This window comes from Sus scrofa, chromosome 13 (genome assembly GCF_054392235.1).
Source record: "Sus scrofa isolate SSC_HxYL_T2T_F1_AM1 chromosome 13, Sscrofa_HxYL_maternal_Yorkshire_Landrace_v2.0, whole genome shotgun sequence".
NCBI classification, from domain to species: domain Eukaryota; kingdom Metazoa; phylum Chordata; class Mammalia; order Artiodactyla; family Suidae; genus Sus; species Sus scrofa.
In genome coordinates this window covers 60,263,674-60,276,228 of record NC_139395.1, presented here as the reverse complement: position 1 = coordinate 60,276,228, position 12,555 = coordinate 60,263,674, and the positions used below count along the sequence as shown (strand labels likewise).

General features: G+C 41.8%; 1 protein-coding gene across 7 annotated transcripts in view; it reads right to left on the bottom strand.

Annotated features, from left to right (window-relative positions):
- Positions 1–12,555, bottom strand: part of ATXN7 (ataxin 7) — a 141,872-nt gene that overhangs the window by 46,256 nt on the left and 83,061 nt on the right. For all 7 annotated transcript variants that reach the window (XM_005669703.4, XM_084988850.1, XM_084988853.1 and 4 more), the window contains one exon: positions 4,802–4,906. In XM_005669703.4, the coding sequence (XP_005669760.2) occupies positions 4,802–4,906 (105 nt within the window). The remainder of the gene's footprint in view (positions 1–4,801; positions 4,907–12,555) is intronic.

The window sequence follows — 12,555 nt, the reverse complement described above, 5'->3', positions numbered from 1 at the left end:
AAAAATAGTGAATAACTGAGGTATGAGGCCTGCTGGACTATTTCAAAATATCAAAACAACATCAAGAAAGCATGGTATTACTATGCAGTTTCCAAGAAAGAAAGCAATCAGACTATGAAAATGGAAATGCCAAAACGACGCTGCAATCACTCACCATCATTGTTCAAATGGAAAACCTGGTTAACAGTCAACTCCCCAAAACACAGCTCAGCTAGCAAAAAAGTACAAGTACATTCTGGAGATACTACATTGTAGATCTGGTTTCAGACCATCACAATGAAGTGAATATCAAAATAAAGCAGGTCACACGAATTTTTTAGTTTCCAGTGCTTAAAGTTATGCTTATACAATACTGCAGCTTATAAAGGATGCAACAGCATCATGTCTATAAAAAGCATGCACGTAATTTAAAAATTCTTTATTTGTAAAAAATGCTAACCATCATCTGAGCCTTTAGCCAGGTGTAGTAGCAACAAAAATCACTTGATCAAGGATCACAGTAACAAACATAATAACAACGAAAAAGGTATGAAATGTTTCAAGAATTCCCACGATGTGACACAGAGACATGAAGCAAGCAAATGCCCCCGGAAAAATGGCACCAAGAGATCTGCTTAACGCAGGGTTGCCCCCTACCTTCAATCTCTAGAAGATGCTGTGAAGAACAATAAATCAAGCCATAGAAAGTAAGGTATGTCTGTAGGTCTCTCACTACTCTGGGAGATAACCAGCTCACCAATTCAGAATAATATTACCACCTACACTGCTGCCAGAGTCGCTTCCTTCCCTGTCACTGCCAGGCAGCAGCGGTTTTAAAACGAACTGCCTGTTGAATTTTGTAGCAACTGCTCATTTGTTGATAAAAGTCACAGATGAGCACCAGCAATATGTGAATTACATATTCCAGAAGACTGCCCACACATTTTCACCAGTTTCATCAAAAGAAAGCAGAATCTTTCCTGTAGCAGGCATGAGTTCTTCCTAATACAGTAATAAATGGACTGCAATGGCTACTTAGAAAATTCTTGTATTTCAAAAATTTGCTTTGTTTTTTTGATGTTAACTCTGGAAAACAAACATGTAGCAAAAGGCCTTCTGGAATTACAACAAAAGTATTTGAAACAGACTCCAAATACTACTTCTTGTTACAACCACTCACCCCAAAGACAGACAAGACACTCGCAGCACTGGGAACGGTTCTGGGTGCTGGGTGCCCTGGCCACCTCTCCTTCTGCAGTGAGTGGGGTGTCACTCCCAATGCACCCCAGAGCCATCACATGGTGCCTTCTTCTACTTAGTGGCACAGCCCCCAAGACCATACATCTATCCTTCTCCGAACCTCCTGTTCACTCCAGCAGCCTTCTTCTTGGCTGCTTCCCTCAAAGAGGGGCTCTTTTCACACTTCGCAGCTGAATCCCTCTCTCAGTACCTGGCCCTCATCTTTCTGACAGAGACTTTCTTCTCTCTTGCAGCTTTAGTAACTTCTCTGCCACTAGAGGGACCAAAGCCCCCACCCAGTGGCCTGTATGGGCTGCATTTCCTGCCTGGCCACAGAAGTCACCTGACTATGTACATGAATCTTGCACTCCCACCACATCTTCTTCTTCTACTTTGGAAATTACAACAAGTCTTCAAATTCAACAAGCTCCTGCAGTGGCACAGTGGATTAGGAATCTGACTGCAGCAGTGCAGGGTGCTACAGAGGCACAGGTTCAATCCCCTGCTCTGTGCAGTGGATTAAAGGATCCAACACTGCCACAGAGCTCAGATTCAGTCCCTGGCTCTACAACTTCCTTATGCTAAAGGTGCAGTCATTTAAAAAAAAAAAAAAAAAAAAAAAGTCTTATTAGAAAACAGTATGTATGCTACATATTAGCAGAGTGGAAATATAATTTTAAGACACTCTCCTCCCCTGCTCCTAATACCCAGACATTGTAAAAGAGAGACAGAGGAAGATAAAGAAAATCATCTCCATGAAATGTGCTGTACAGAGTGGATTGCTTCTGGAAGAGGGGACCACGAGGGCCTCTTTCTACCTAAGGAAGTCCTGGAAAAGGTTACACCTTTAAGTGGGCCTTGATCCAAACAGCAGCTGTTTTCATACTCCCACTTCCTCTCTCACTCCCTTCGAATCCACTTTGCTCACTGATCTTCTACCACTAAGTCACATCGGTCAGGTGCCAACAACCAAAAAAAAAAAAAAAAAAATTTGCAACAAGTCTCTACCGACATATCAAGGCCTGGGGTGTCTGATGGCACTGCATCTCTCTGAGCAGCCTCAGCGTACCTTCGAACACAGCACTTCCGCATGCGGACACATCAGCTCTCACCAGTGGAAACTTGGTGGAATACATTCCAGACAGCCTGGAATTTCCTGCCTCTGTGCTTCCTCCCATCACCCCTGCTGCCAACCTGGAGCCACCAAATATGGTTGTTCAGTGCACAAACTGTGTAGCTGTATGTGTCAGCCCTGTTTATTCTCATCAAACACTTCCCATTACAGGTGATTATTTCAAAAGTATTTTCTGTATTTTTCACTATTTTACACACCTAAAAATTGAGCATAAAAATTTGCACATGGGAAAAATAATCCATTCTACTCTTCAGAACAGTCTAATGTGAAGGCCATTTCCTTTAAGAAGGCTTCTCTGAGTTAATCTCCAAGATGCAATCTGCACTCCTCTTTGTCTTAAAACTTTGAACTGTTTTTGGACTTTACAGGTACGCACACTTTGCTTTATCTACAGCTGTACCTTCATCTGTCACACCTATCAAATGTTAGGCCTTGCATGAGGGGCTTCACCATGCTGTTTCACTTATCTTCTCTGGGAACAAATGAGGTTGCTATTACCATCCTCACATCATAACAAAGGAGGCTGAAAACTTGTTCGGCAAAGAACTAACCATGGTTCTTCCAAGTTCAAGTTTAAATCCAGCCTCGTCTGGCTTCAAAATCCTTAACACAAAAATACTTGGCAACTGACTGATTGCCTTTTCCAATACTAGCCAGTTAAGAGTCTTAAGCAGGGAGACAATCTCTTATTCAGCTTTGTACTCACGCTGGTGCCTACTCCAGGGCCTCACCCAGAAACAAAACCTCAAAGAATCTTTTTATGATTACATAAAAGATTCCTTGAGAAAAAAAAGTGGGATGTTGATTATGATACTGTGACTCTTAAAACAACTGCTTGTCCCCAAAAAAAGCCTGGAAAGGTCTAGCTTTAAAACGTATTTCAAAGCTAGGCTGTATCCCCAGCTCTACTATGCTGCCTCAGCCTTGGTCTGTTATTATCTTTACCTCTGAACCATCCTCCCTGCTTCTACTTTTCTCCCCCAGTCTATTCTCAGCAGATCAACCTGTGAGACAGCCCTGTGTTACTCCCTTACCTAAACCTCCCAATGCTTCCACACATCTTTCCACTATGGCCTACAAGCTTGGGTGTGAACAGGGCCCCAGCCCCAAAGGCCAGACTTCCCTAGTCTCTACGCCCTCCACTAACTTTACTAGCCATTTTCATGTGTGCTTGGCTCTCCCCGCTGTGTGGAATGCCTTTATTCCAGATGGATGCATGGGTGCCCCCCAGAATCACTTAGGGCTCAGGTCACTAGGGTCATCTCCTCGGAGGCTTTGCTCAAACATTCTATTACAGAAAGGCCCTACTGCTACTCCCTGTTGCAAGCTTGCATTTGTAGTGGTGAGGGCAATGAGGAAACGACTTGCAGTTATTTTTTAAAATGTGTGTAGTTAGTTTTCCCTTTCCCTCCAGCCCGATTTTAAACTCCAGGGAGGCAGGAATCATATCACATATCCCCAGGGCCTGAAACAAAGTGGGCACCCAAATACTTCTGAGTTGTTACTAAATCTAATTGGTTATAAAATTAAATTTTGCGATTAGAATTTTTTGCCTTTTGTCTTTTTAAGGCTGTACCCGCAGCATATAGAGGTTTCCAGGCTAGGGGTCCAATCGGAGCTACAGCTGCCAGCCTACACTACAGCCAGAGCAACACACGATCCCATCAGGGTTTGAAACCTACACCACAGCTCACTGCAGTGCCAGATCCTTAACCCACTGAGGAAGGCCAGGGATCGAACCCACGTCCTCATGGATCCTAGTCAGGTTTGTTAACCATTGAGCCATGACAGGAACTCCTGATCAGAATTATTTTTAAACACCTAAGGCCGCATCACAACAACTCAAAACAACCTTATTTGGATTCTCCCAGGATCTAGCAGAGAACAACATAGGCTTGTGTAGCCTAAAAGCCCAGGGATGGCTGAGGGGATCACGAAACTCCTCAAGTCACAATGCCTTTCTAGGCACACGCACATTTTGATGGGGGAAGAAAGCACAGCTTTATCATATTCACAAATTAGAATATCAAGATAGATTTAGAACTACTAAACTTGGACATTTCAAAGTCACCTTTCCTTTCAAAGAGCCATGTCTCCATACTGTACGTGTATATATACGTATATAATTTTACCATCCACTAAATTCACAACCTCAGGATCTAGAAGGAAACAAATCTTTCATTATACCAACACAATATTACAATAAAGATTTTACAAAATACATTTTCCCTGCCTAATTTTAATAAAATCAGAAAATGCACATTGCTTTCAATAAAATTCAGAAAATATCCAACATCTGATAGGCATTAACCCATTCAATGAATTAGAAAACCTACTCCTGACAGGAGGAAGGGTATTGTATCGTACCCATGCTGTCACTTGCCTTCAGTTTAATCCTGCTTTACCTCTTACCCTCTAATAATGATTTTTAAATGCTTAAGCACTTACCATAATGTGATTGAAATGCCTGCGGTTTGACAACCTGATTACAGTCGTTACACACCACCAAGTAGAAATCATCGTGGGCTGGACAGAGACCAAATATTGGCATGTCTGCAATAAAGAAAGAGCATCATTCACTAATGTGGTTCTCATTAATATGAAACCATTTGAGGTGGCAATACTTTCTAAAGGAGCTGCCTTAGGATAAAACACACCAGGATAAAAGTTACTGCCATTTAAAAATAACTGACTATTAAGAGAAATCAAATCAGGCTTACAGAAACACCATCATAAAGGGTTAAAATAAAATGTGTGAAAAACATCAGCATGAGGTAAAACAGACAAATCTACTAAAACGAAAGCAATGAATAGATTCACACGATAAAGCAACTTTACATGAACTCTACCAAGGGTCATGGGGAAGAATCTGCAACCACATAAAATGTTTAGCAATTCACAAAGCTGTACCATCTAATGGTTTTATTTGTTTATTCATTCTATTCCAGCCATCTGGTCTCAGAGTTCTATGGAACAGTTAAGAAAAGAAGCAGAGGTTTCATTGAGGAGTGAAAATTGCTGGTTTCCTCAGCATGTAATACAAAGATAATTATTTTCATACTTCTATTTTCAGGTCACAACCACCTCTAGTCCCTTTGCTTACATACTGATGACAATGGACAGGAAGAACCTCAGCACAAACACATTTCATGCATTAATCTCAGTTTAGTTACTCAGTTCAGGACAAAATACAAGTTGGATTTTTGTCATAGTAAGAAGTTAATTAAAACACAAATATAAAACTGAACTCTGTATATACATGAAAAAAAAAAAAACTGCAGAAAGTACAGCAACTCAATACCTGGTAACATATGATTAACAAAAAAGTTCTAACAGTGAATAACTAATTGTTAGTACAGTTTAGATCCAGAATCTAAATCTTGTAAGTATTTTTGTTTGTGCTTTTTTTTTTTGCGGGGGGTTGGGGGGGGTGCACTCCAAGGCATATGGAGTTCCCAGGACAGGGATTAGACTTAAGCCACAGTTGTAACCTACACTGCAGCTTCCGCAACATGGATCCTTGAGCTGCTGTGCAAGACTATGGATCAAACCTGTGTCGCAGTGCTCCAGAGACGCCGCCTATCCCAAGGTGCCATTGTAGGAAGTCCCAAATATTTTGAATATTTCAAAATTTGTATTTTACACTATATGCACTATTTAGAATATCTGCAATTAATGGATAATTCACCTATTTCTATTAGGTAAATATTTTCGTAAACCAAATACTAAGTTTAAAAAGGGGAAAAATGATCCAAAAGGCTGATTAGCATCTGCTTTCCTTCTTTTAAGATTTAATTTCACACTTCCTCCAGCTTGGGTAAGCTTAGTAGTTTTAAAGGAAACAGACAATGTCCTGAGGTAATATAAAGTGATGATAATCTCTAAAATATCAAATTACAGATCTAATATCCACATATGGCTACAGCTCAGATTTTCTTTAACAGTTTCTAGTACACTGAAGTGCACCAACAGCTAGCTGCAAATCTGAGATATACCAGGGACACACAATTCTGGGATGCAGGAATGGCCTCAGGCAGGTTATACATGCCATGATCTGACTTTATGTGAACAACTACTTCGGTCCACACCATTATAACCCCACTCCAGAAAGGTGGAACTGACTCACAGAGAGGTCAAGTCCTCTAAGAGTTGGGATTTGATACTGATTCTTAACAACAGCTTGAACTTGGTCCCTGGAAGACCAGAGGAATATGATTTCTGGAAACTCCTTCCAGATTCCAACTCCAATAAGCTGAAAGGCAGAGCTGGAACACTTATGACCACATAAACTGATAAAATATCCTAAGAAGGCTGCAGTAGACTGCTGTCTTCTGTGGCTAAGCTTAAAAATTTCATGAAAAATAAGAGCCAAACATGGAGTTCCTGTCATGGCTCAGTGGTTAAGGAATCGGACTAGGAACCATGAGGTTGCGGGTTCGGTCCCTGCCCTTGCTCAGTGGGTTAACGATCCGGCGTTGCCGTGAGTTGTGGTGTAGGTCGCAGACATGGCTCGGATCCCATGTTGCTGTGGCTCTGGCATAGGCTGGTGGCTACAGCTTGTATTAGACCCCTAGCCTGGGAACCTCCATATGCTACGGGAGTGGCCCTAGAAAAGACAAAAAGACAAAAAAAAACAAAAAAACAAAAAAAACAAAAAAAAAACAAAAAAAAAACAAAAAAAAAACCAAACAATGTGCTATTTTCTTTGAAAGCATGCCCACATAGAGTTAAAAACAATACATTTGCGAGAAGGGGAAAGGTTATATCCATGCAATGATCAACATGTAATAAGCCATTTTCCACAGCTACTTGTCTTACATTTCATTAAAAAGAAAAATTTAAAGAAATTTACCTTAAGTTTCATATAACCCTATGCTAAAAGATTCTAATATAGGACAATTAAGATGGAAAATCTGAAATACAGGAATGACATAATCCCTGTCTTGGGAACTCCATATGCCTTGGAGTGCTCCCCCCCAACACCTCCCGCCAAAAAAAAAGCACAAACAAAAATACTTACAAGATTTAGATTCTGGATCTAAACTGTACTAACAATTAGTTATTCACTGTTAGAACTTTTTTGTTAACCATAATTAACAGCAGAAAAGTATGAAATGTCTCTAAATATCAAATCAACAGTTTCATTAATGAAGTCAACTCAATTAGTTTTAATAATTAAAGAGTAGTTAAAGCATTAAAATAAGTGGTCAGTTTAGACTTAGGCTTCTGCAATGTGCCTGGTCTGTACAGTTTCCCACAGAACTCAATGTCAAACAATGCTGTTTAAAATATGTTACTTTGCCAGATACCAGATACTACTGGGGATAGCCTCCCACCCCTTTATAAATAAGATGATTGTAAAAAATAAAAAACTGTACCAATTCTTTTATTTATTTTTTGGCCACACTCGCAGCATGTGGAAGTTCCTGGGCCAGAGATCCAATCTGCAATGCAGGTGCAGCCTGCACTGCAGCAGTGACAACACCGGATTCCTAACCTGCTGTGCCACAAGGAAACTTCCTACCTATCCCTTTAAATAAAAAGAATTCAATTTGTCACAATAATCTTAGGTAGAAAACTGTTCTTTTTTTGCTCTGATTCCTTTGGTCCTTTTGGGAGACGTAGAAACTAATAAAACTAAGGGAGAGGTCCTGCTGTGGTGCAGTGCATTAAGAATCTGACTCTCAGGTCACTGTGGAGGCATGGATTCAACCTCTCGCTCAGCAGTGTCACAGCTGTGGCACTAGCTTAAGCCACAGCAGTGGTTCAGATTCAATCTCTGTCCTGGAAACTTCCATATGCCATGGGCGCAGCCATTAAAAACAAACAAACAAACAACCAAACAAAAATACCAAAAACCAAAACAAAAAAACACCTAAAACAAAACAACAACAACAAAAAAAACTAAGTGAGAAGGGGTCATTCTGTGAGGGACCAGGAACCTATACTTCCATAAAAAGTTCTATTTCCTCAATAACGTATGATTATGTGCAACTGATGATAATCATAATGATAAACAGGGGGCATTTTCTGAGAGACTGCTATGTGCCGAGTTCTGAGCTAAGCAATTTGTATAATGTTTAACCTACAATATAATCCTCATCTTCTCAATGGGGACAAGAACTTGTCTACTATCAACCAGCAAAAAAAGCACGACCAGGACTCAAACTCAAGTATGCATTATCTGTGAACTCAGTTCTTAACCTCTTAGAAGCACATCACATCTCCCTAAAAAGCCTTTGTGTGTACACATGCATGTGTGACACACACACACACAATCGTGGTGGAAAGAAAAGAAACATGGTACCCTATGAATTCATGCTACTCTATGAAAGTGAATTCCTGGAGAAGAACCTAAAGCAACTTTAATTTTAGCTTTCTAAATTCTTTACTTTCAGATATCCACATTTGGATGTAAGCTAGAAGATACAAAGTAATTTAAATAAAATGTCTTCTTCCGGGAAAAAAAAGGGAGTTCTATATCCTTTTTCTGCACTGGAACATTCCAGGGGCCTTAGCAACAGGAGCAGCATGTGGAATGTTGTGGCAACAGAGAAAATGAAATAATTTTTGTAAGAGACAGTATGTATGTTTCAGAATATTTTTAAAGTTTAAGTTCACAATCAGCCCATCTACAAATTAAATATGGAACTTGCCCAACCAAATGCAAGGACTCAAACTCAGGACTCATTTAAGACAGAAAACAAAACACAGTTGCTAATGTGTTAAAATGAGTTCCCCTGAATTTAATATAAAAACAAAAAACATGGAGGATGATGGTGAAAAAGAATGTATATATATGTATAGTTGAGTCACTTTGTTGTACAACAAAAATTGACAGAACATTGTAAATCAATTATAATTTAAAAAATTAAGAAAAAAACTAAAGTTTACAAAATATTCTTTAAATAAACACCTTAAGCCATTATATGAAATATAATAAAAAGTTTTAAAACTGCTCTTGACCCCACAGGCTTCAATTTAATTTGAAAAATGGATTTCATAGTGCATAACCCCTAGGTCTTTCTCAGGATTCAGGTCATCCTAATCTCCCAGTTAGTGAGTGACCAGGTACCCACATCTAGGCTCCCATGTACTTAGGAGACCCAAGCCAGCAAGAGTAGGGAGGATTGAGTTAAGCACATGGCACATGAGCTAAGGTGTGCAGAACCTTCAGCCCAAAGCCAGACCCCAGCAATTACTGTAGTGCTGCCCTCCCCATTCTGAGGATTGTGCCCAACAAAACCTGAGCAATGGAAAAAAGCACTGCACCTTTGCAGTAGCCCAGGCGTCTCCCTTCTCCCACGCACTCCAACTTCAGCATGCCAATGACGCCCACATTTCCATCTCTAGCCTAGACAGCTCCCGAGCTCTGTCTAGACTCACATATCCAACTGCCTCCTAGACACTGCCATCTGGATGTCTTACATGCATCCCAAATCGAACAAGCGCGTCCAAGAGCTTTGCTTTCCAACCTGCCCTGTTCCCTGCATCCTGTCCCCTAGATCTTTCCCCTTTCACGCAAATGACCCTATCCATCTTCTCAAACTAAAACCCCAGATAATCACCTCTGACTCCTCTTTTCCTCTCTCAGGTCAGCAGCAGGTCCAGTCAGCTCTACTCCAACACCTCTTTTCACCTCTTGCCATTATCTAGGTCACCACTGAGATCCTGTCACCAGAACCTTTCCCATGGACCATGGAAGAAAACTCCCACATGAATGATAATCCCTTCCACACAGGTGCCAGAGTGATTCTTTGAAATCCTCCAACAGATGGCATGACTACCGTTAACATTTCCCCAGCAACTTCTTACTTCTCTTGGAATAAAAATCCCAGCCTCTACCAGAGCCCAAGAGGCATCACCCAAGGTTTATAACCTCCCTCCACTAGTTGTCCCCTTACCCTCTGCTCCCCTCCCCTGGGCTCACTCTGCTCCAGGCACAATGACCTCCCTTCTCTCCTTAGAAAGCTCTTCCCTGGCCAGGCTCTGCCCTTGCTCGTCATAAGAGGCCTGGTGCATTCTCACACGTCAGGTCTTAGCTCAGCTGCCATCTCTTTAAAGGACTACCCCCACTTCCTCCCCATTAGTTACTCACTGTCACAGGTATTTTAACAGAGTGGCTAACAGTGTGCACCACTCCCTAGCACTCTCAATCCCACAGGATCTCTTTGAACTTCAGTTTCTTCATGTGTCAAATGGAGATGATCACAATAACCAATTCACCAGGCACTTCTTGGGGTAGAAAGATTAACAAAGCTGATACATGCAAAACCTTGGAAGTGTTCACTCGGTGCCCTCCAACAACAGCTTGTGAGTTAGGGTCATGCGGACCCACTGTATCACTCAGGAAACTGAGCCACAGAGACACTGAGATCTCACAGGTTAGTAAATGGCAGAGTTAAGAGCTGAACCCAGGTCTGCTGGGCCCAAAAGCCCAGGCAATTTTCAACATTATCCCAGAAACACTGCCAGAATCTGCCTCCTTATGCCACGATCCCTGCAAGGTCAGACCTGGTGGCCTCCGCACCCCAGTACAGAGCTCCTAACAGGGTCTGAGTTTCTTCCCACTTCAGCCTCATCCACTCTGCTGCCAAAGCTGCCACCCTACAAAACAATAAAGCCATTTCACTCCTTGAAGCCCTCTGCTGGCTCCAAGGTGGGACTGGGACCCTGGAGCAACCTCTCTGTAAGCAAGGACCTGGCACTCTGGCTCCTGCCTCCTCTCCAGGCTGAGTCAACCCGCTCCAGACTCAAGATTATCTGGCCCTTCTCAGAACCTGTCTTGTTTTCCACAGTCCTACCTTTTGGCCACAACTTTTCCAGCAGCATGGAAAAGCTTTTCACTCTTCTTTCTGGAATTCCCACAATTCAATAAGCGCTGTGCTCTTACTTAGACTATTTCTATCTCCATCAGTATTTTACTCACTGATTTATGGCACATGGAATGGTGATTTTACCAGTGGATGCCTCTGTTGCCCTGAGAGGACACTCCTTGCCTTGCCTCGCACAGATCCTAAGAAGTGAGCCCTCACTGTGTGACTGTGAAATAATGACTGGCATCGGGAACTGTCCCAGAGCTTCCAGCTACTCTTAAAATAAAAACTAAACTCCTTGACAAGGCTCTCTCCTCATTGGCTCCCTGCATCTGGCTCCCAGGCCTTCATTTTGTCCTGGGCACATACAATGCTCTCTCCTGTCACAGCACCTACTACTTGCTCTTCCCTCTTCCTCTAGATCTCGACCTGGCTTGCTGCTTTAGTTCATTCTGTCTCAGCCTCAATGTCACTTTCTTGGAGACTTGGCCAGGCAGGCCCTGTTACTTGCTTTCAGAACACTGACTTAGTCTTGCCACACAGCACCATACCCTGTTCGTGACCACTCATCCAACTTTGTGAGCCTTCATCTTCTTCTGCTAGACTATGTTCCACATCTGTCCTGTTTTCTGCCTAGTGACAGTGCTGACCAACAACTAACCTGATGGATAGAAGACAGCAAATGAATGAGTTAAAGAACACTGGGCAGATAGTAACCCAAGTATTGGATAAAGTCCCTGTGGTACCACCATAAGTCAAGGGTATAGTGGTGCCTTTATATCGTATAATGGCATATAGTCACCCACTGGAATCGGATATCCAGTCAGTGAAACAGAAGTTCAAGGGTGAGAAAGCTGCCTTGAACATATCCTATTCCTGGTGGCAGTTTCTGGCAAAATTTTGTGTTCCAGGGTCTGATTCTCAAATATGCACACTGGTGAATTCTCTTTTGCTAGTGTGTGCAGCACAGTAACAAGAGCAGTTCCAGAGTCAGACTACTAAGTTTCAAGTCCCTATTCTTGCTTTTAATAGCTATGTGAACAGGGTTAAATTATTAGCCTCTCTGGACTTCAGTTTCCTCATTTATAAAATACAGTTAACAGGACTTACACTTCACAGTGTTATTCTGAGGAAGAAATGAACTAATCTGTGGAGAGCACCCTGTGCCGAACACGTAGTAAACACTCAGTGTTAGCAAAATAAACAAAACCACTAGAAATGTTCTGCCCAATTTTCACTAATTAAGCTCACCGGAGATTGACGTACACACCAAGTGACAACTATTTTACAATGTGAGCTTAACTCTCAAGTGGTCCTGGCCCTGCTGCTGATTGCACACTCCTCCCTGAAAGCAAGGAAAGACAGGGGAGGGGCAAAGGAGACTTG